The sequence below is a fragment of the Astyanax mexicanus genome, chromosome 13 (assembly GCF_023375975.1).
Source record: "Astyanax mexicanus isolate ESR-SI-001 chromosome 13, AstMex3_surface, whole genome shotgun sequence".
Lineage (NCBI taxonomy): Eukaryota > Metazoa > Chordata > Actinopteri > Characiformes > Acestrorhamphidae > Astyanax > Astyanax mexicanus.
This window is the reverse complement of record NC_064420.1, coordinates 4,805,464-4,825,931: the sequence shown is the minus strand read 5'-3', so window position 1 is coordinate 4,825,931 and position 20,468 is coordinate 4,805,464. Positions and strand designations below refer to the sequence as shown.

General features: G+C 36.8%; 1 protein-coding gene across 1 annotated transcript in view; it reads left to right on the top strand.

Moving 5' to 3' along the window:
- cd34 (CD34 molecule) overlaps positions 1-13,593 on the top strand; it is a 39,144-nt gene extending 25,551 nt beyond the window's left edge. The window contains exons 3-9 of the mRNA XM_049462787.1: positions 591-823; positions 980-1,057; positions 3,959-4,082; positions 4,169-4,215; positions 7,585-7,737; positions 10,196-10,998; positions 12,334-13,593. Of these exons, the coding sequence (XP_049318744.1) occupies positions 591-823; positions 980-1,057; positions 3,959-4,082; positions 4,169-4,215; positions 7,585-7,737; positions 10,196-10,390 (830 nt within the window). The 3' untranslated portion in view covers positions 10,391-10,998; positions 12,334-13,593. The remainder of the gene's footprint in view (positions 1-590; positions 824-979; positions 1,058-3,958; positions 4,083-4,168; positions 4,216-7,584; positions 7,738-10,195; positions 10,999-12,333) is intronic.
- Positions 13,594-20,468: the final 6,875 nt, after the last annotated feature.

Genomic DNA, 20,468 nt, shown 5'->3' with positions numbered 1-20,468 from the left:
TCTTTTTGCACCAACAACAAAAAAAAAACTCATATTAGAGAGACGACCTGTAGCTTTATAAAGGGAAATGAATGCGTTAAGGTTAGCAGCTCATATGTGGAGCATCTTTTGCTGGAGTGGAGGATAAGCAGTAAACAGTAAAAAGCTGGTCTGAAGTTCATGCTCAGGTCGAGCATGGAAAAAATGGAAAAAAGGCCAGGTGGTTTGCTTTTGCTGTTTTTTTTTTTTTTTTTGCTGTTTTTGCAGCTACAGCTATAGCTGTACAGCTGCACCAAGAGATGTTGCATGGGTAGGAGAGAGGAGCACGAAGCGCTAATGCTAATGCTAATGCGTTAAATGAAAAAGACGCATGAATTCTGATTTGATTGGTTACATTTATGATGCATCCGATTTAGAACGACATAGAAAAGTGACTCAAATAAAAAAAAATTAAGAAAAAGATATTTAATTTTAGCCTTTTAGCCATTGAATAAATACAATTAAATGCAGACATCTGCACATATATGAACACAATATTTACACAGATTATAATCATTCTAATTTCTGCTTTTATTTATTTAATTTATTTATTTTTTCGTCCACAAACGCAGCCAACGTCAGCACCATCTCTCCTGCCTCAGACCAGACCGCCGGAGCGCCTCAGACCAACCAGACCGGTGCTACCGAACAAGCCAACAGCAGCTTAGCCCCCGGAGAAAGTCCCACAACGCCACCTTCTGGAGAGGGTGGTCTCTTTATTGGTTCCAGCCCTGATGAAATTATGAAAATATTTGCGAGCCTGGAACCGGAACCGGTACCAACAGCCCCTCAAGCTAAAATAATGGTGGGTGATTCTGAGATGACATAGCGTTTTTGTCACTACATAGAAAATCATAGAAATTCATCCATGTTAACACATGTTTTTTTTGAGGATAATGAAGAGAATGTATTTTTTATGGATTTTTTTCTCCATTTTTCACTGCCTTTTTTTAATTTTCAGGAAGTAAATTGCGTAGGTAAGGAAAAGGTTCTGGACAGAAGTGTCGTTAAGGTCCAACTGATTAAATCCTCCACTTGCGTGAGTATTGCATCCGCAAACTACGAGACTCATACACATTTAACAGTGGCATGCATATCGTCGCTGTCCAATAAAAAAAAGAAAAACACTTATCTCCGTTTTTGTCGTTTTTTAGTTTACTACGTAATTTGAACGGACAAACTGTCCTTTACACTGTACCAAAATTTTCCGATGAATGGACCAATAGAAACTCTTCAAAATGACCTGGAATAATCTCATTTTGCATTGACTTCCATTGAAAGTTTGCACGGATTTTACTCCCTCCTGTAAAGTTGCTGTTTTGGAAATAAGTGTTTTTTTATTAGACAGAAACGATATAATTCTTCTGTTTATTAGACAAGAAGTCCATCATTTTTATTGGCTCCTGGCATTATTTATTTACATAATGGACGTGGTCCCCACCCCTTACTCACCATCAGTGTGTAGTATTTCCCACCAGGACTACCTTCCCTTTGGTATTCAGTTAATTAGCATTAGCATTTGTGCTAAGCCTTCCTCAATATAATTCATTTAGAGAAAGTTACGTTGTGTTTAAGCTTAAAATAAATGGTAACTTGCTCTTACAGCCTACAACACCAAAGCAATCCAATCAAACCATTATATAAGATACTTAACAGTGAAATGCATAGGATCCTTGAGCTAATCAATGTAGCATTTGTGCTAAGCTTTTTTCAGTACTTCTATTTCTCTTTATTCAGGTAATGTTTAGTGGTGTTCAAGCTTATTCTGCACAAAGTCAGTTAGTTTGGGTTCTTAGTCTGCAGGAAGTCCAAAATTGCAGTAAAGTTAATGGTAACTTGCTCTTACAGCCTACAACACCAAAGCACTGCAGTCGACTATTATATAAATTATGACTGAATACCCAAGGGCCACATACTCAACAGTGGAATTTATAAGATTCTAACGCTTAGATTTCTTAGTATTTTACACAAGCTTCAAGCTTATTCTAAACAAATTTTAATAATTACTCTTCTTAGCCATAATGAAGTATTATACAGCTATGGAAAAAAAAAATAAGAGACCGCATTAGTTTCTGAATCAGTTTCAAGATGCAGAGCTTTTAGACCTCAAATAATGCAAATAAACAAGTTCATATTCATAAAGTTTTAAGAGTTCAGAAACAAATATTTGGTGGAATAACAGTTTTCCTACATCTTGGTATGTTCTCCTCCACCAGTCTTACAAACTGCTTTTGGATAAGGTTATGCTGCTTTACTCCTGGTGCAAAAATTCAAGCAGTTCAGTTTGGTGGTTTGATGGCTTGTGATCATCCATCTTCCTCCTGATTATATTGCAGAGGTTTTTAATTAGGTAAAATCAAAGAAACTCATCATTTTTTGGTGGTCTCTTATTTTTCCAGAGCCCTATATCACATTAAAGTAAAGTGTAGCTTGTTCTTATAGCCATAAACATCAAAGCAATGCTAAAGGAATAAAGCCATTGTGGCCAAAAATACACACTAATAGTGAGTGCGGGTTTTTAGAGAGACACGCCCATTGTGCAAAAAGCTAATGCCAGGAACCAATAGGATATATGTGCTTTTTGTTGTATGTACTAAAAATGTTAGTTAGTAGACATTACCTTATTTAGTGTTTCTCAGCTGTTCAGTTTAGGTCATATTTACTCAAAAATATTCCCAAAACACACATGAGAATTTAGAATATTGAGAAATTGAATTTACTGGTGGTTAGAAACTGGAAATGACTAAATTGAGGAAAACTTTATGCAGTGTAAATAGTCCAGTGGGTTATTTACAGTAGCAGTAGTCCTAATCTAGCTCTGTGCACATGTCTGAGGAAGGAAGCTTCAGTTAAGAAGGAAGGAAGTTTCAGTTAGGAGAAGCTAAATGTGCGGGTGGTGGCCGTTGGGATGGTCTTGTGTATGGAGGCCTATTCTAATAATAAACATTAATATTAGCATTAAATAATACTTTAACTGAGCAGTTTTCAGTGTTTAGAACAATATGATCAATCTTTAAAATGTAAAAAGTAGATCTGGATAATCTCAACCTAATCACAACATAGCTGTGTTCGAGTAATTATAATATGGCAGGACTGGGTGGGGTTTTTGTGTTTTTTTTTTTTTTTTTCTTGAGCGGTTTGGCTGTGCTAAGAACATAATCTGGCTTGGATCTGGCCCAGCTATCAAATAGCTGACATAGCCTCTCTGGAAATTTCAGTCCTTCAAAAAACCGAGTGGCCAAGAGTATCCTGAGCACAGGAACGTCTCACTCGGGATCGTCTTGAGATTTGCTCTCGTACACAGGGAGCGTGCCAAGATGGAAAAAAAAAAAAACTCTTAGAGAGAGAAAAGTGCAGGAATGCGACTGCTAAAAATGGCCATCTAATAGTCCCTCGTGAAAAGTCAAAGCTACCAGATGAATAATAAGCCATGTAAAATGGTTTGAACTATATGTACAGTGTATCAAAAAAGTGAGTACACCCCTCACATTTTTGCAGATATTTAAGTATATCTTTTCATGGGTAAACACTGACCAAATTACACTTTTACACAATGAAAAGTAATCTGTGTATAGCTTAATATAACAGTGTACATTTATTCTTCCCTTAAAATAACTCAATATACAGCCATTAATGTCCAAATCACTGGCAACTAAAGAGACTACACCCCTATATGTCCAAAGTAAGCACTGTTTCAGGTGTTCATAGGGAGCAGGTGTGTTCAATTTTGTATTGTACAGCTCTCACACTCTCTCATACTGGTTACTAAAAAGTTTCAACATGGCACCTCATGGCAAAGAACTTCTTATAGATACAATGTGTCCTTTATGATCAGTGAAGCTAAAGGAATGGATAATAGGTATAAGAAGAAGGAGAAATACAGATATACAGTACAGTATATTCACTGTGTAATCTCAGACTGTTTCTTTCCCCCATACAGGAAGCAACAAAAGCAGCAATAGTGGCCAACCATGAAGCTTTATGTGACAAGCCGTCCTGCTCCTTTGAAATCTTCCAGGAAGATGACACCAAAAATGTAATTGTGACAGGAAAAAGCATTGAAGGTATTTTAATTTCATAATGTATTTACTTTTATGAGAAATTATACTTTTATAAGAATTTGTCATCTCAAAATATGTCTCCTTTTCAGGTGATGTCGTTGGAATGTCAGACAAGATTACTGCTCTCAAAGCAGGTGTAAGTATTAACTATTCTGCCTTTAAAATTCTTTAAAAGAGCTTCAGGATCTCTGAGTGGTGCTGGAGATCGCAGGTTCAAATCCTGTTTATGTAGCTTGCCACAGAACCTTAAAAGAGCCTAATTTGTCTTGCTCTCTGTCTCTCGGTGGGTACAGTAAATGACGCTCTTTCCCCACATCCCTACAAAGGGTGATGTCGATCAGTACAGGGCATCTGTGAGCTGATGTATCGGAACCGAGTTGTTTTTTGCTTTCCTCCGAGCGTTAGCGCTGTGATGCTACTCGGCGATGCTGCTTCAGCAGCAGTTCAAAAAGAGGCGGTGTCTGACTTCACAGGTATCAGAGGAGGCATGTGCCAGTCTTCACCCTCCTGGTGTGTTGGGGCATCACTAGTAATAAAAGTCCTCCTGAGTGAGTTGGGTAATTGGCCTAGTAAATTGGGGAGAAAATGGGAAAAAATAGAAATAAGAAGGATTTTAGACTGCAGCTGTTTTTTTTTTTACTTTTCACTTTTGCTTCCACTTCAGCGGCGATCTGTAGCTGCATTCAGCCAGTTCATTAGGAACACCACGTGTCTGCGATTCAAGCATTCTAATATTGTTGGTAAAAAGACATCATTCCAGATATTTCAAAGCACAGAAATGATTTTTTTTGGCTAATACCGAACAAAATGAACAAAATGAAACATATGGCCAAATACCAAATACCCAACCCTTGTATTTGTTGATACTTTTTGATACTTTTCTCACCACTGCAAAAAATTAATAGAGTACCAGTCAAAAATTTAGAAGTTTTGTGTTTTTTTCAGTATTTAAAAATGTTAAGCTTCAAAACTAAGCTAAAACTTCATTGCATCATCAGATATGTCATTGTTTAGTATAAATTATACCGTCTATTCACTTATTCAGCCAAATATTTTTCCTATTTTTGAACAAATATTATTGATTGCCAAATATTCGTACTTCATAAGTAGACATCAGGGTCTGACCAGGGTCCAACATGACCTACAGTACCTTATAACTTATAGTAGTGCATCTCTGAACTGAAACAATATGGCGGACCATTTTGGCTTGTTTCTTTTGAAAAAATGGGAATGGAACTACAGTGTCCATGAGTTGTTGCAGCTTCCACACATAAGCACTTTCTAGTTTTAAAATAACTGTAGCTCATCAGTTTTAGAATTTGGCTGCCACTCTCTACCCCGTCCATCAATGTCAAGCGTTCACCATAATTCCACTGCTGACCAGATATTATTTGGGTGATAGATAGGTCAGCAGTGACACCGACATGGTAATGGTCATGCTGGTATGAGGGTATAGTGTGTATAGGGTGTATTCCATATACAGTTCTGGAAACAATTAAGAGACCACTTGAGTTTCTGAATCAGTTTCTCTGATTTTGCTATTTATAGGTTTATGTTTGAGTAAAATGAACAGTGTTGTTTTATTCTACAAACTACAGACAACATTTCTCCCAAATTCCAAATAAATATATTGTCATTTAGAGCATTTATTTGCAGAAAATGAGACATGGCTGAAATAGCAAAATAAGAAGCTTTCAGACCTCAAACAATGCAAAGAAAATGAAAAAAGAAAAAGTTTAAGAGTTCAGAAATCAATATTTGGTGAAATAACCCTGGTTCTGGTTTTCAATCACAGCTTTTTTCATGCATCTTGGCATCATGTTCTCCTCCACCAGTCTTACACACTGCTTTTGGATAACTTTATGCTGCTTTACTCCTGGTGCAAGCAGAGAATTCAAGCAGTTCAGCATGTTTTTTGCACCCTAAGACAATACCAAAGACACACTGACACGCCCATAATCCAGCTGCACAATATTCAATTGACCAGTTACGTTCCCACAATGAGAAACATTGGTCCATTACACACCGGTCAGTTGTGGTCCACATTGCCCCTGATCTATTATTGATGGACTGAGCAGAGGATGGTTGATGTGCAGCATCATATGATGGACCGGGTCCAGAGTAATATCCAGCACTAATGTAGGGGCAGCTTTGACGTATGTAGGCACCAGGGTGAGGATTCTCTCAGAGTGAAGCCCTGACTGACCCTCCTCCACCCCAGGGCCTAAAACTGACGTCAGGCCACCTGACATAAGCCTGTTACATGCTCTCCTCCCTGCTTTATCCCTCCTTCTCTCTCTTTCTCTCTCTCTTTTTCTCTTTCTCACACCTGGAATTCATTTGCGGTTTTTGCAGCAGTCTAGCTTACACATGCACCATCAGTTGGACTCCCACACATCCTTACACACACACACTCACATCCTTACACACACACACACACACACACTAATGTTTAGATACTGTAACTCTGTTCTCTCATATTTCTCATGTTCTAGATGGAACGAAAAAAAAAAAAAAAAAAAGGCTTTGGCTCCGTTTAAAACACTGCAGCTCCGCACTGCTCACTGCTATCTTACACCCCTCCAACAGTCTGTTTTCACTTCTTTCCCCATTGCTTCTTTTAAATAGCAACAGTGCTTATGAAGATATCTACCCTGATATAGATAGATGGTCTTTGAAATTAGGCGTATTATTATTGCTATCTTGGCACCAAAAAAAACAGGTGCGTCACCCACTGAATACAAACTAGGCAAATGTCAACAGTCAATGGTTCATTGCTATCTTGGCAATTTTTTTTTTTTTTAAAGAACTCTGTTCTCTAGAATGATGGTGCTGCATACAATCATTTTGGATAGGATAAGTTAAGTTGAGTTGCGGGTGAAGAGGATGGTGATCATCATTATGATGATCTTGTCACTTTATTTCAATGTGTGGATTTCCAGTGTAGTGTTATGCATGTACAGGGGTTGGACAATGAAACTGAAACACCTGTCATTTTAGTGTGGGAGGTTTCATGGCTAAATTGGAGCAGCCTGGTGGCCAATCTTCATTAATTGCACATTGCACAAGTAAGAGCAGAGTGTGAAGGTTCAATTAGCCGGGTAAGAGCACAGTTTTGCTTAAAATACTGCAATGCACACAACATTGTGGGTGACATACCAGAGTTCAAAAGTCTTTGTGATGATTCAAGAGCCATGGTATCCAGGGTAATGACAGCTTACCAACAAGTAGGACCAACCACATCCAACAGGATTAACTGTGGACACTGTAAGAGGAAGCTGTCCAAATCATGGCAGAATTTAATGTGCACCTCAACTCTTCTGTTTCCACCAGAAATGTCTGTCAGGACAATAAATTAATAATTTGGTCTATAACCAGGTGTTTCAGTTTCATTGTCCAACCTCTGTATGTAGCAAATGTGATGTGGTGGAGTGAGATCTCCTTATAACATGAAGTCAGTCCATATAAAAGCCGTAACTGAGACATCTCTCTTTCTTCTGCACAGCTGGGAGTGGAATCAGCCATGCCTGAGCACGGGAAATCATCTCCTGCCGTCTTCGTATCCTTACTGGTGACCGGCTTAGTGGTTGCAGCCGCACTGATTGGAGCATACCTGTGGAAGAACAACCGTCGCACCAATTCCAAGGGCATGAAGCTGGTGAGTCCTAGGACTTCACAACAACAAACTCAGTAAATTCTGCTTTTCATTTGTAAATCAAGGGAGCAGAGTCTGGAGGAAGAGTGAAGAGACATACAGTCCAAGTTGCTTGAGGTCTAGTGTGCAGTTTCCACCAATCAGTGATGGTTTGTTCGGGGAAACATGTCCATCATCTGCTGGTGTTGGTCCACTGTGTTTTATTATCAAGTCTTATATCAAAGTCACAACTTTTATGTGGACTGGAGGTGCGGATTTCATTTTCCAGCAGGATTTGGCACACTGCCCACACTGACAAAAGTACCAATTGGTCTTATATAATATTAAAATTTTCTAAGACACATTTTTTGGGGGTTTTCATTGGATGTAAGCCATAATAATCAACAATAAAAGAAATAAACATTTAAAATGCTGTGTGGTATACGTCTATATAATATATGAGATGCACTGGTATATGTCATACAGTACAGGCCAAAAGTTTGGACACACCTTCTCTTTCTCTTCAATGCGTTTTCTTTATTTTCAGGACTATTTACATTGTAGATTCTCACTGAAGCATCAAAACTATGAATGAACACATGTGGAGTTTTATGTACTTAACAAAAAACATGTATTATATTCTAGTTTCTTCAAAAATAGCCACCCTTTGCTGATTACTGCTTTGCACACTCTTGGCATCATTCACTCAATGAGCTTCTTCAAGAGGTGGCCTAACCCTAACCTGAAAAAAAAAGGTTGTCCAACAGTCTTGAAGGAAGGAGTTCCCAGAGGTGTTTATTAGCACTTGTTGGCTCTTTGTCTTCTTCACTCTGTGCTCCAGCTCACCCCAAACCTCAAATCTGGATTGGGTTCAGGTCTGGTGACTGTGGAGGACGGGTCATTTTATGTTAAGTACATAAAACTCCACATGTGTTTCATAGTTTTGATTTGCCTTCAGTGAGAATCTACAATGTAAATAGTCATGAAAATAAGAAATAAGAAAACGCATTGAAAAAGAGAAGGTGTGTCCAAACTTTTGACCTGTACATTAATTAAAGAAACATGTATATTTGGTGCAGATCTAAAGGGCGATGATGTGATGATGAGTGTGCATTGCTTAAGCTGGAGAGGTGTTTCCAGGCTTCTGATTGGCTGTGGCTCATCTGGCTCCATATTAGAAGTCTGGTTGCCGTACACACCCCTATCTAAGTTTCAGAACTGGAGCGTTATGAGAGCGAAACATTTTCTGTTTCATCTTCTCGCCAATTCAGCACAGCTGCTTTTTGTCCTCTTCTGTTTGACGTCAAAGCGATGAAGTTCTGAAAAAAAGAGGGTGTTAAGCCCTTAATGTTGGCTGGCAGCAGCCAGAGCTCCATCTGTATTGATCAATAGAGCCATATGGCATTATAAACAAACACAGAAAATGAAAAGCAGGGTTTTGGATCAGGTTAACCATTACAGACCCAAGAATGGTACATTATAAATCTAACTGTTTAGCTTCTAAAGATATTATATATATATATATATATATATATATATATATATATATATATATATATATATATATATATAGAGAGAGAGAGAGAGAGAGAGAGAGAAAGAAACAAATAAGTCTCAAAATAAAAATAGTACAGTACCAGTTAAAAGTTTGGACACACCTTCTCATTCAGTGTTATTAAATACTGTACTGCGGTCATCCAGACTATGAAGGAACACATAAGGAAACATGTGTAACAGAGGAAACTTTTGCTCTTCCTTTTCTTAGGGCAGTCCTGGTGAGGGCCAGTTCCATCATAACATTGACTGACCTTCGTTTCTCGCCATAACATGGATTAGAACATTACTCAAACAGAGCTTTTCACTGTGTACCTGTAACTCTACCTCTTCACAACTTTACTTTAACTGATGCTCTCAAACACTTTATTAAGAGTAAATAAATTACTTAACTCTTGTCGAGTTCAGCACAGCTGTTAACTGAAAGCCTGAATTCCAGGTGACTCTACCTCATGAATCTGACTGAGAAAATCCAGCCAAATTCTACAAATCTCTCTGTATCTAGGCAAGAGGTGCTACTTTAAAGAATAAAAAAAATCCCGATTTATATATATTTTATATGTTTTTATTCATAGTTTGCATGATTTTAGGATTCATCTAAAATGCTGACCATTTTAAAATTATGAAAAATGATGCCAACTACAAAAGGATGCCCCTATTCCAAAAGAAATTATGTTAATATACAATAAAGTCTATCATTTGCTCACGTCTCCTTGCCATGAACACAGTGGCCAACCTCTAGAAGAGTGGACATTCCCAAGGCACCATCTATCTATCTATCTATCTATCTATCTATCTATCTATCTATCTATCTATCTATCTATCTATCTTGTCAGTGGGTTTGATATTGGACTTTTCCTGATTTCTTTTGTAGTTTGAAGTCATTTGCATTGACCCAGTGGTTTATACTACGCTTGTGTTCCCATAGGCTAACGAGTCCGTCATGGCTGACGAGGAGAACCAGGGCAACACCCTGGTATCTGTGGCCCCTCTAAACCCACCTCAGGAGGCTCAGGAGAAGCCCAGCCTGAACGGAGAGTCCCAAGAAGCTGTGAAGCCCCAGAACCCCCCCGCAGCCACCAACGGCCACTCCGCCACCAAGACGGCCGACACTGAGCTGTGAGAACCGCTGACCGCCGCAAGCTCTGGGTTAAAGACCACCATCCCAGGTCTCCTCCTAAACCCCACCCTTGCTGTGTAGACCCTGGCCAATGAAAGGACAGTAGGGGACTGCCAGAGATCATGCTCCAAAATCCTTATTTTTCATTTAATTTTGTTGGAAAGAAAAATAGCTAAAACTTAGTGGGGGGGGGGGGGGGGGTGGGAGCGTTGGTGAGATCTGCGTTTGTATAAAGCTTTGGTTTTAGTTTTTGAAGTGCTGATGATGTTGATATAATGCCGTTTAAAAAGGTTTGGTATTTTTAAGATATGAAGAACATCAATCAATAGAGTGATTTGGAAAAAAAAATGGTGAATTAATATTTTTTTTTTTACGGTAAATCTTTTACTGTATGATGTTAAGCTGTTCTGGTATAATAATGATAATAATGAGGATGATGAAAAAGCTTTAAACTGTTCGAGTAATAATGATGGCAGTGGTGAATATTATGGTGATATTATTATTTTGGTATATAATAAGTCAATATGATATAATGATACAGATAACGGTCCATTAATGTGAAGAGCACGAAAGGGCGTGTCCCTCTGAGCTGAGCTGAGCTGATAAACAGTGTTAACCTCTTAATACGCCCTGGCCCGCCGGCGGGCCAGAAAAATATGATATTTAATATCTGGCTGTGTTTATGAATAGTTATAGGTTCAATATAGGTTCAATATAGACACCCAATATACCATTTTAAAGCTTAGAATCCTTGCTTTTCAGTTATATAGCCTATTTAGCTGTATCTCCTTTCAGAAAATAAACATTTAGGGCGAAATATGCCTTGGTTATGAAAATATTAAATCATAATTTTCATATTTCCGTTTATCGGACGTCCATATTTGATCGAATGCGGACATGTTATACACCATTCGAACCGTCTGGCTCTCCGGATTCCGAAACTGTGCTCCGTTTTAGTGTAGGATGTACGGTCCCTGAATTAGAGCTGAAAGAGCGCGTTGTAGCGCGTGTTCAGAGTTGAAAAATGCACAGGTTTGGTCCTGTAGTTATCTACAGTCACTCCCCCCACCCCCCCAACACCCACCAGCGCGTCCCCCACTCTCTTACCTTCAAAACGAGTCCACACGCAAGAAAATCCATCGATCCAGTCTCCTATAATCCACAGTTATATCCACCCCGCGCGAGGAATAATGTGAGACGGAATCTTAACTTTAATTACGAATTAAAAGCATTTTATTCGACGCTGCTCCGATTCTGGCCCACAGCCAGACAGGGCGGAGCCTACTGGACATGACGGTATGAGAATGAGGTCTCTCAGCCAATCAGGTGGCGAGCTCGGCCAGCTGAAAGGCGGAAGGAAGAGAGATGCTTGGCCATAGATACTTTCTCTAACAGATTTTCCACTCAGCAGAACAACCGCTCTTAAAGAGACACTGCGGATTTCTGTTTGTATATGAGTAGACCACACAAAAACCCAGAGTTTACTGCAAAATGAGTTATAAAAGTGGTCTTTTTTATTCTTATAAAGTTTCCAGTCCTTTGGAGAAAGAAAAGACCATTACTGGTTCAAATCACTATAACTTCTAACCAGTAATAGGTAGCAGTTTAAAATTTTATATGATGATTGTAAACACATTATAGTAAAATATAGAGTTGTCAAAACCCTTCATCCATATAAATAGTTCATTTTATGTGTCTGAAAATAAAAAAAAAAATAATAGAAAATCTGAAAAGCGCCTAAAAATTTTCCTGGTTTTTACCATATATTGGCCATTACATGTTCAATTGAATAATTAAAATGCCTTAAATGAATTGTGTAAAGGCTTCTAAGTAATATTAATTCATAGAATTGACTCTAAATAATTTAATATTGGAGTGATAAGCCTTCAAATGTGAGTATGTAATTTCAGGCGGAAAATGGTAAAAATAGGCTTGGAGCATAAGAGGTTAAATAGTGGTCTGGGGTGGAGGACCTTTCCCATGATTCAGTGCTGGCTCCAACGACTGCAAGTCGGTCCCAGCTCGCGTCTCAACGGCTTCCCAGCATCCCTCCAAAAACCTTCCCTTCTCTTCCACATGGTCTCATATTCTCCCTTTTTCCAAGAGCGCACTGCTCCCTCCATTACTGTAAATCATGCGATGAAGACATGCTGAAAGAGGAGCATGTGGGAGAGAAGCATGTGTGTGTGTGTGTGCGTATGAGTGTGTGTTTGAAAGTGTGTATGAGCTGCGACTGTGTCTTTTGCAGGTGTAAAAATGCATTTTACAGATTGATGCCTTATCCTGAAAAAATCCCATTTCACCCCTTGGCCCTACCACACTAAAAAAAAGATGAGTAAATTTTACTTTAAATTTGCTGTTTTTTGGTTTGTTTTTTTTAAGTAAATTAAATTTAAAAATCAATTGAATTAACTTCAACTCGATTTCAAGACTTAAATGTTACATAGAGTAAAAAAGGCTTTAAAACTAAGCTTCAGTCAATCCTTTCTTTTAGTAAACTTTACTTAATTTCTGTACACAATATTACCTAATTACAATTACTTAATTTATACAGTATTACTCAAATAAGTTGTGATACATAATTTATTAGAATTCCTGAAATTTAAATATTTTTTATAAAAAAAAAAGATATAAAAAACATATTACTCTGTCTCAACACATTTTTAGTAAACGTTTTAGTAAACTAAAAAGAATGTATTACGTGCCACCCATGTGTTGAATGTGTGTTTTGGCTAAAATTATATATAATAATACTGTATAAATTAATTCATGGTAATTAGGTAATATTTTATGCTGAAATGAAGTAAAGTTTACTAAAAGAAAGGATTGACTGAAGTTCAGTTCACTTATTTATTCTGTGTAACATTGAAGTGTTAAAATCGAGGTGAAGTTACTTAAATTAACATGAAATTAAATTTACTTAAAAAAAAATAAAAATAAAAAAAGCAAATGCAGAAAGTTGCGAAACTTTTTTAAAGTAAATTTTACGCATATTTTTTCAGGAGTTAGAAGGGGGGGAGGGGTGAAATTCAGTAATATGCTAAAGTGTTTCTTTTTTTTTTTTTTTATACCAAAATAAAATTCTCAGGCTAATTTTAGGTCCCAAAAAACATTGATGTGTTCCTTTGATTGTCTCTGTTTCACTACTGTGTAAATAGTTCCCCTAATCACGTTCATGTATTCAGTGTTTTTTTTTTTTTCTTTTTAAGCCAAAAAAAATGTAATCAAACAGAATTGGTTGATTTCAGGATGAGGTGAATTGTGTTCTCTTGTGTTATAGTGTTATGTGTGCACAGTAGTGTGCGTGAGTTGCTGTAAGTATGCATGTGTGTCCATAGGAGCATTAATAATTTTTTTAGCGCAGATTTACGTTCTTTAGGATGGTGTTTTAGGGTCACTGTTTTAAAAAAATGTATATAGTAAAGGAGTTAAAAGTACGGAGCCCGGGAGGGGCCGTGGATAAAAAAAATAATTAAATCGAGTGAACGATGTAGCAGTTCGTGCTCACGTTTTCTTTAATTCGAGTGAACGATTTGCAATTCGTGCTCACGATTTCTTTAATTCGTGCTCACGATTTCTGTAATTCGTGCGCACGATTTCTGTAATTCGAGTGAACGATTTCTGTAATTCGTGCTCACGTTTTTATGCGCAATAAGACAAGAAGCTCGGAGGGAAAGGAGCATTTTCTCTCTTGATCTGTTACAGGGGTGCAGTAATGATAATCAGTTATCTACCTTTATAACCTGCTGTTATTAATGCACTAGTGTTACAGTTAGATGTACAGTACAGTGAGCAGATTTTGCCTGGTGGTGGAATCTCTACAGCGCGTGGGGGAGAGCCGTCCGCGGCATCGGTTCCCCCGCCGCCAGACACCTGCCGCGCGCGCAGGTCTTCACGGAGCTTATTTACCAACAATGTAGACAAATACAGTCAATTCCAGTCATGAATAAAGGAAACAAACATTTTACTGATGCAGGACAACTGTGTGTTATTAAAACCAGATCAAAATAAAGTTAATGCAATGTGCAAATGTGTTTATTAATTTCTAAATAACATTCAGCCAGCCTCCAAGGAAATGCACACCTTCTTAAATCTGGTTACATCATTATTACTTTTATGATAGATTTAATCTATATTTTAATAATTTGTATAATAAATAAACACATAATTCAGAAAATATACATTTAAGAAGTTTATAATTATTATATTTTTTTATTTGAAGCTTGTGGCATGTTTCTGGGCAGGACACTGTGATTTGAGAATAAGCAGATATTCAGGACATTTCATCAGATATAGAAACTTAATTATTTTAGGAAACATATTGGAATAAATTATCAAATTGATCCAAATTATTATATGAAATGCCTATTTACTAAATATCTTAATACATTGTATTAATAGTATTTTAGACCAGCTATTTTGATTTTATATAGTGTTACATATTTAAAGCAGCTCTTATATGAGCCATTCATAGACAACTGTCACACCTTGCATTAATTTTGTATTATCTTTATTAACTTTTACAGTGTACATTTGGACCTAAGTCTTATAGCTGTATATTTATAAAATTATACTTCTTTACGTTATACTATTGTTGAAAATAAGAAATTATAAACAGTTCCACATTGCATTATAACTTTGTTTTGATCTGGTTTTAATAACACACAGTTATCCTGCATTAGTAATGTTTGTTTCCTTTAATCATGACTGGAATTGACTATATTTGTCTATATTGTTGGTAAATAAGCTCCGTGAAGACCTGCGCTCGCGGCCAGGGAACCCGTGCCGCGGACGGCTCTCCCCCACGCGCTGTAGAGATTCCACCACCAGGCAAAATCTGCTCACTGTACTGTACATCTAACTGTAACACTAGTGCATTAATAACAGCAGGTTATAAAGGTAGATAACTGATTATCATTACTGCACCCCTGTAACAGATCAAGAGAGAAAATGCTCCTTTCCCTCCGAGCTTCTTGTCTTATTGCGCATAAAAACGTGAGCACGAATTACAGAAATCGTTCACTCGAATTACAGAAATCGTGCGCACGAATTACAGAAATCGTGAGCACGAATTAAAGAAATCGTGAGCACGAATTGCAAATCGTTCACTCGAATTAAAGAAAACGTGAGCACGAACTGCTACATCGTTCACTCGATTTAATTATTTTTTTATCCACGGCCCCTCCCAGGCTCCGTATAAAAGAGTGCTATCTTTTTTTAGAATTTAAAGTATTTAGAGCTAAAATTATAGATTTTTCCTTTATATTTGACAATTTTTACTGAAAGTAACTTCTATTTTACTAAATTTAACTTGTATATGATCATATCTGCCCAAGAAAACAATCCAAGCAAAACCCTGCTGCGTTCCCACGGTGGACGGTTGTTTCCGGTTGAGAGTGTGCTGTGCGCTATTGGCTGACGCTTTTGAATGGGGTGTGTGGATAAGTGCTAAATATAAAATGATTGAGTGTATAAATTCATTCCTTTAAAATGTTATGGCCTTTTTCTCAAACTACAACCTCTCAAATTATTTCAAAATAATTCAATTGTTCTCAAAATCAAATTTTTATTTTAACAGTGACCCCAAAACGCTGTCTCATGGATAATAGTCTTGTACGTGCTTTTTTTTTCTTCTTTTTTTTAACCAAATGACAATGTGATGACTTGTGGAGTCAGACATGCGATCCTACTTCTCACTGAGAACCAATCAACTCCTTCTCATCACTGCAAACCATCTGTCAACTGAATCAAACTCTAGCAATTAAATAAAAATCTACAATACATCAACCAGAGCTGAGAGGTGTTACAGTTACTACGCTATCTCTCAGTGGACCGGGACACAATTTGCAAATATCTATTTGCTTTATCTTCGTAAACCAGTATTATGCTCTTTATTTTTGTAATATCTGTGTAATTTGCGTAGTCCTTTACATATATCCATTATCTCTCCGAACTCATCCTTGTCTTGTCACTTTGCAAGGTGCATTTCTTCCATTCATTCATTGAATCGTTCATACTAAATGAAAAAACTTGAATGGGGCAGAATCCTCGCTGGACAAAATGTGATGTGTTGAATTGAATTGGGAAGTACAGGGGTTGGACAGGTGACATACCAGAGTTCAAAAGAGGACAAACTGTTGGTGCACGTCTTGCTGGCGCATCTGTGACCAAGACAGCAAGTCTTTGTGATGCATCAAGAGCCACGGTATCCAGGGTAATGTCAGCATTAACCACCTGACAAGAAGGACATCCTGACGAACCACATCCAACAGGATTAACTGTGGACGCTGTAAGACGAAGCTGTCTGAAAGGGAGGGATGTTCGGGTGCTAACCAAGATTGTATCCAGTAACAAAACATGAAACCACGGCTGCCCAAATCACGAGACGATAAATTATTGTGGTCTAAAACCAGGTGTTTCAGTTTCATTGTCCAACCCCTGTATATGTGCTTGTCCTGACCCTCCGATTGTCTTATTATAGTGAGTGCCACTGAGTAGGAAAGACAAAAAACAACAATAAAATTCAACATATGCATTTTTTTCAGTGCAGCTGAAGGTTTGTATAGGTTATAACAGGTTATATGTACATAAACTACCACACATACAGGTACAGTACAGTGACGTGTATAGAGTAGAGTGTTAGCATGGGCAGCCATGATGACCCGTCGTCTGGTTTTCTCTTCAGATCTGCTCATTTCCTGAAAAGAAAGCAATGTACTGTACATGCTTCTCATTCTCACTGCGACTGCTCTGTTTATTCAAGCTCTTTTTTAACATTTCACAGTGTTTCATTGAATCTGGGTGGGGTTTTGGGTGGGCGGATGGGGTTTTGGGTGGGCGGGGGGGGAAGTGGGAGGTCTGTGTACTAGAATGGTATTAAACTGATGACTTTGTTGTTGATGTAAGTTTGGAATATGAATAAAGTTTTGGAAAGTAATTGAAAAGTGTTGAGAACTTTTATTTCTGATGGAAGTTGAGTATATGTATGTATATGTAGATATATACATTTATAATATATATTAAATACACATAAAATGTGTATATGTACATATATTATAAATACTAGGGATTTATTACATAACATATGGTGTTACGTGTTGAATTTAATTCATATACAGTATGAGAGTTTATTAAACAGCATTGACTGTAGACAGCTGAGCAGTTTGGGTGATTCTCCCCTATAGAGACAATAGCAGTAGATTTGAACAAAAAGTGGGTATATTTCTTGTTAATTAATGTTTATAGAAATAACTCATACATATATGTATGTTACATTTGCAGAAGTGCAGATAAACCTTTTGAAATTTCATTTTTTGAACAGATTTGAGTAATACTAATAATTGCATTTAATTTTCCAGTTTTACACTATTAATAATGCTATAAAATGTCTTTAAAATGTAATTTTATGTAAATACAATATACATATATGTATATATTATTAGTTTCTTTGATTTTACCAAATTAAAAACCTCTGGAATATAATCAAGAGGAAGATTGATGATCACAAGCCCTCAAACCAAGCTAAACTGAACTGCCTGAATGTTTGCACCAGGAGTAAAGCAGCATAAAGTTATCCAAAAGCAGTGTGTAAGACTGGTGGAGGAGAACATGATGCCAAGATGCATAAAAACTGTGATTAAAAAACAGGATTATTGCACCAAATATCGATTTCTGAACACTTAAAACTTTATGAATATAATTTTTTAACTGTTTTTTTTTTCTTTGCATTGTTTGAGGTCTGAAAGCTCTGCATCGTTTTTGTTATCTTTTCAGACATTTCTTATTTTCTGTCAAAAAAATTGTCTGTAGTTTATATAAATAGCAAAAATCAGAGAAACTGATTCAGAAACTGAAGTGATCTTTTACTTTTTTTCAGAGCTGTACATATCTATATATATCTATATAAGCAAACACATATAAAATGTTCCCTGCAGATAAAAAAAAAAGGTCCCATATGTCATAAGAGCTAACAGCTTGCTTGCATTAATGATGATGATGATGATGACTTCATGATGGAGGGATTTGTCTGTATCTCATTCTGCTAGATCTGCACTAAAAACACCCCCCCCACCCCCACCCCCCCTCTGCCCTTAGCATCCTCACACTGGGCTTTCACAGGTCAGCAGCTGGGTGTGAAGTGAAAACAGCCTTTTTCAATATTTCATTATTAAGATTATAATAATAATCATAGAGCTACAAGACACTGAAAAAAGAAACATTATATTTAACAGTCATATCACAAGCGTGATATATATTACAACTCCAAATCAGAAAAGTTGGGAAATAGGAAAAAATGATAATAAGAAAATATCGCAGTGTACATAGGGGGCTATGTGGAAATTATTATTATTTTTTTTACATTGAGTCAGGTTGATTTGGATAAATGAATTTATTAAAAAAAAATGTTTTTTGTGTATTTACTCAGGTTCTCTTGGTCTGATACTAAAGTTTATTTGATGAACAAAAAAACAGTATTACAAAAAAGCCACACATACAAGTAGGTGCGCCCCTGAAATAGCAATTTGCCAAAGTCAGAGCGCACCTGGCTCTTAAAGGGAATGGCAAATTAAACATTGATTGGTTTATTGGATGTTAAGCCCAAAAGACACCAAAGATTACCCTGGTAAAAAGGATGTATATTTAAGAGTATATTTACACTATAATTACACTTTTTAATTTAAGCAATTTTAAGCAATATGCTTTAAATTAAATCTTGTGTTGATAGAAAATATATGTATTAACATTTAAATACTGCTTAATGTGCATTTTAGTGTAGTTTCTTTTTTTTCCAGTATCATTAATATGTACACAATATGTGGATCAATATGCAAAGCAGTACATTTAAAATATATTTGAAGAGTATTAACAATTAACAAAATACACATACTTAAATATACTTAAGTTTGCAGAAGTTGTACCAAAAAAGCACTCAAAAACACAACCTAATACTTTTATGTTGTATTTAAATATAGCTTAATTACAACTGAAATATGACAGGCACCATGAGACATGAGTTTCAGTTTAGTTCTCCAGCATTATTAGCATTAGCTGCTAACTGTGCTAAACTCTAGCTCTTTCAGAGGTGTTTGGAGGTGACTATTATCAGCCTGTTGCCTGCTGCTAACCCCAGCTAGCAGCATTAGCATTAGCCACTATCCACAGCGCTAGCTCTTTCAGCATTCAGAGGTGAGTATTATCAGCCTGTAGTCTGCATGTTTACTGTGTTAAGACAAGCTACGTGGGAAGAACAGCTAGCTAATATCGCCCTGGCTTTCCAGAACACCCAGTGTTCCTCAGTGTAGCGGTGTCAGGCGCCATTAGCCGCTAACCGCAGCTAGCCTTAGTGGAAATCTGGAAATCTAAGCTTTGTAAATTGTAAATAAACAAAAGTGCTTTACTCACCCAAATATTGCCCAAGTTTTCAGAGAAGAAATCTGTGTAGATTATCATCCAGCACTTTTTAAACAATTACAATTTTTTTTTTTAACAATTACAATTTTGTTTACTTAGCTTTACTTAACTTAGTTATACAGTGTGGTTTATAGTGCGAAAAATACGGTACGTCCAAAATATTTAGTATATTTAGTATGTATTTAGGTATGTATTATTTTTAAAGTTAAAAGTATGTACTTTTCCATGTTAAGTATAGTTTTACAAAATATATTTAAATGCACCTTTTTCTTTGACAAGGGTAATTAAGATAATTAGCCCAAGCCTTGTACATGTTTAGATCTACGCAAGGCATACTTTTCCCATCGTTATGATAGCAAAGACACACTGACATGCATTAAATCGAGCTGTGAAGTGAATGGTTAATGGTTCGTGTGGCTTCCAACACACAGGTTTCATGCCATACGGAATCTGTATATCTTATATTGTTCTAGATTCAGGCTAAAGACACCAACAGGGTTCTAGAGCCTCTTTTTAATTACAGTAGATGTTTTAGTTTTTAGTTTTTGCTCCAAATATCACTCTTTCGTATAATCCTATAAATTCATTCTATGTCTTTAGGCCTGGTAAACAGTTCTCTAAATTAATTATTGATTTCTCTAAATTTATTTTTGAAATAAGAACGATAATA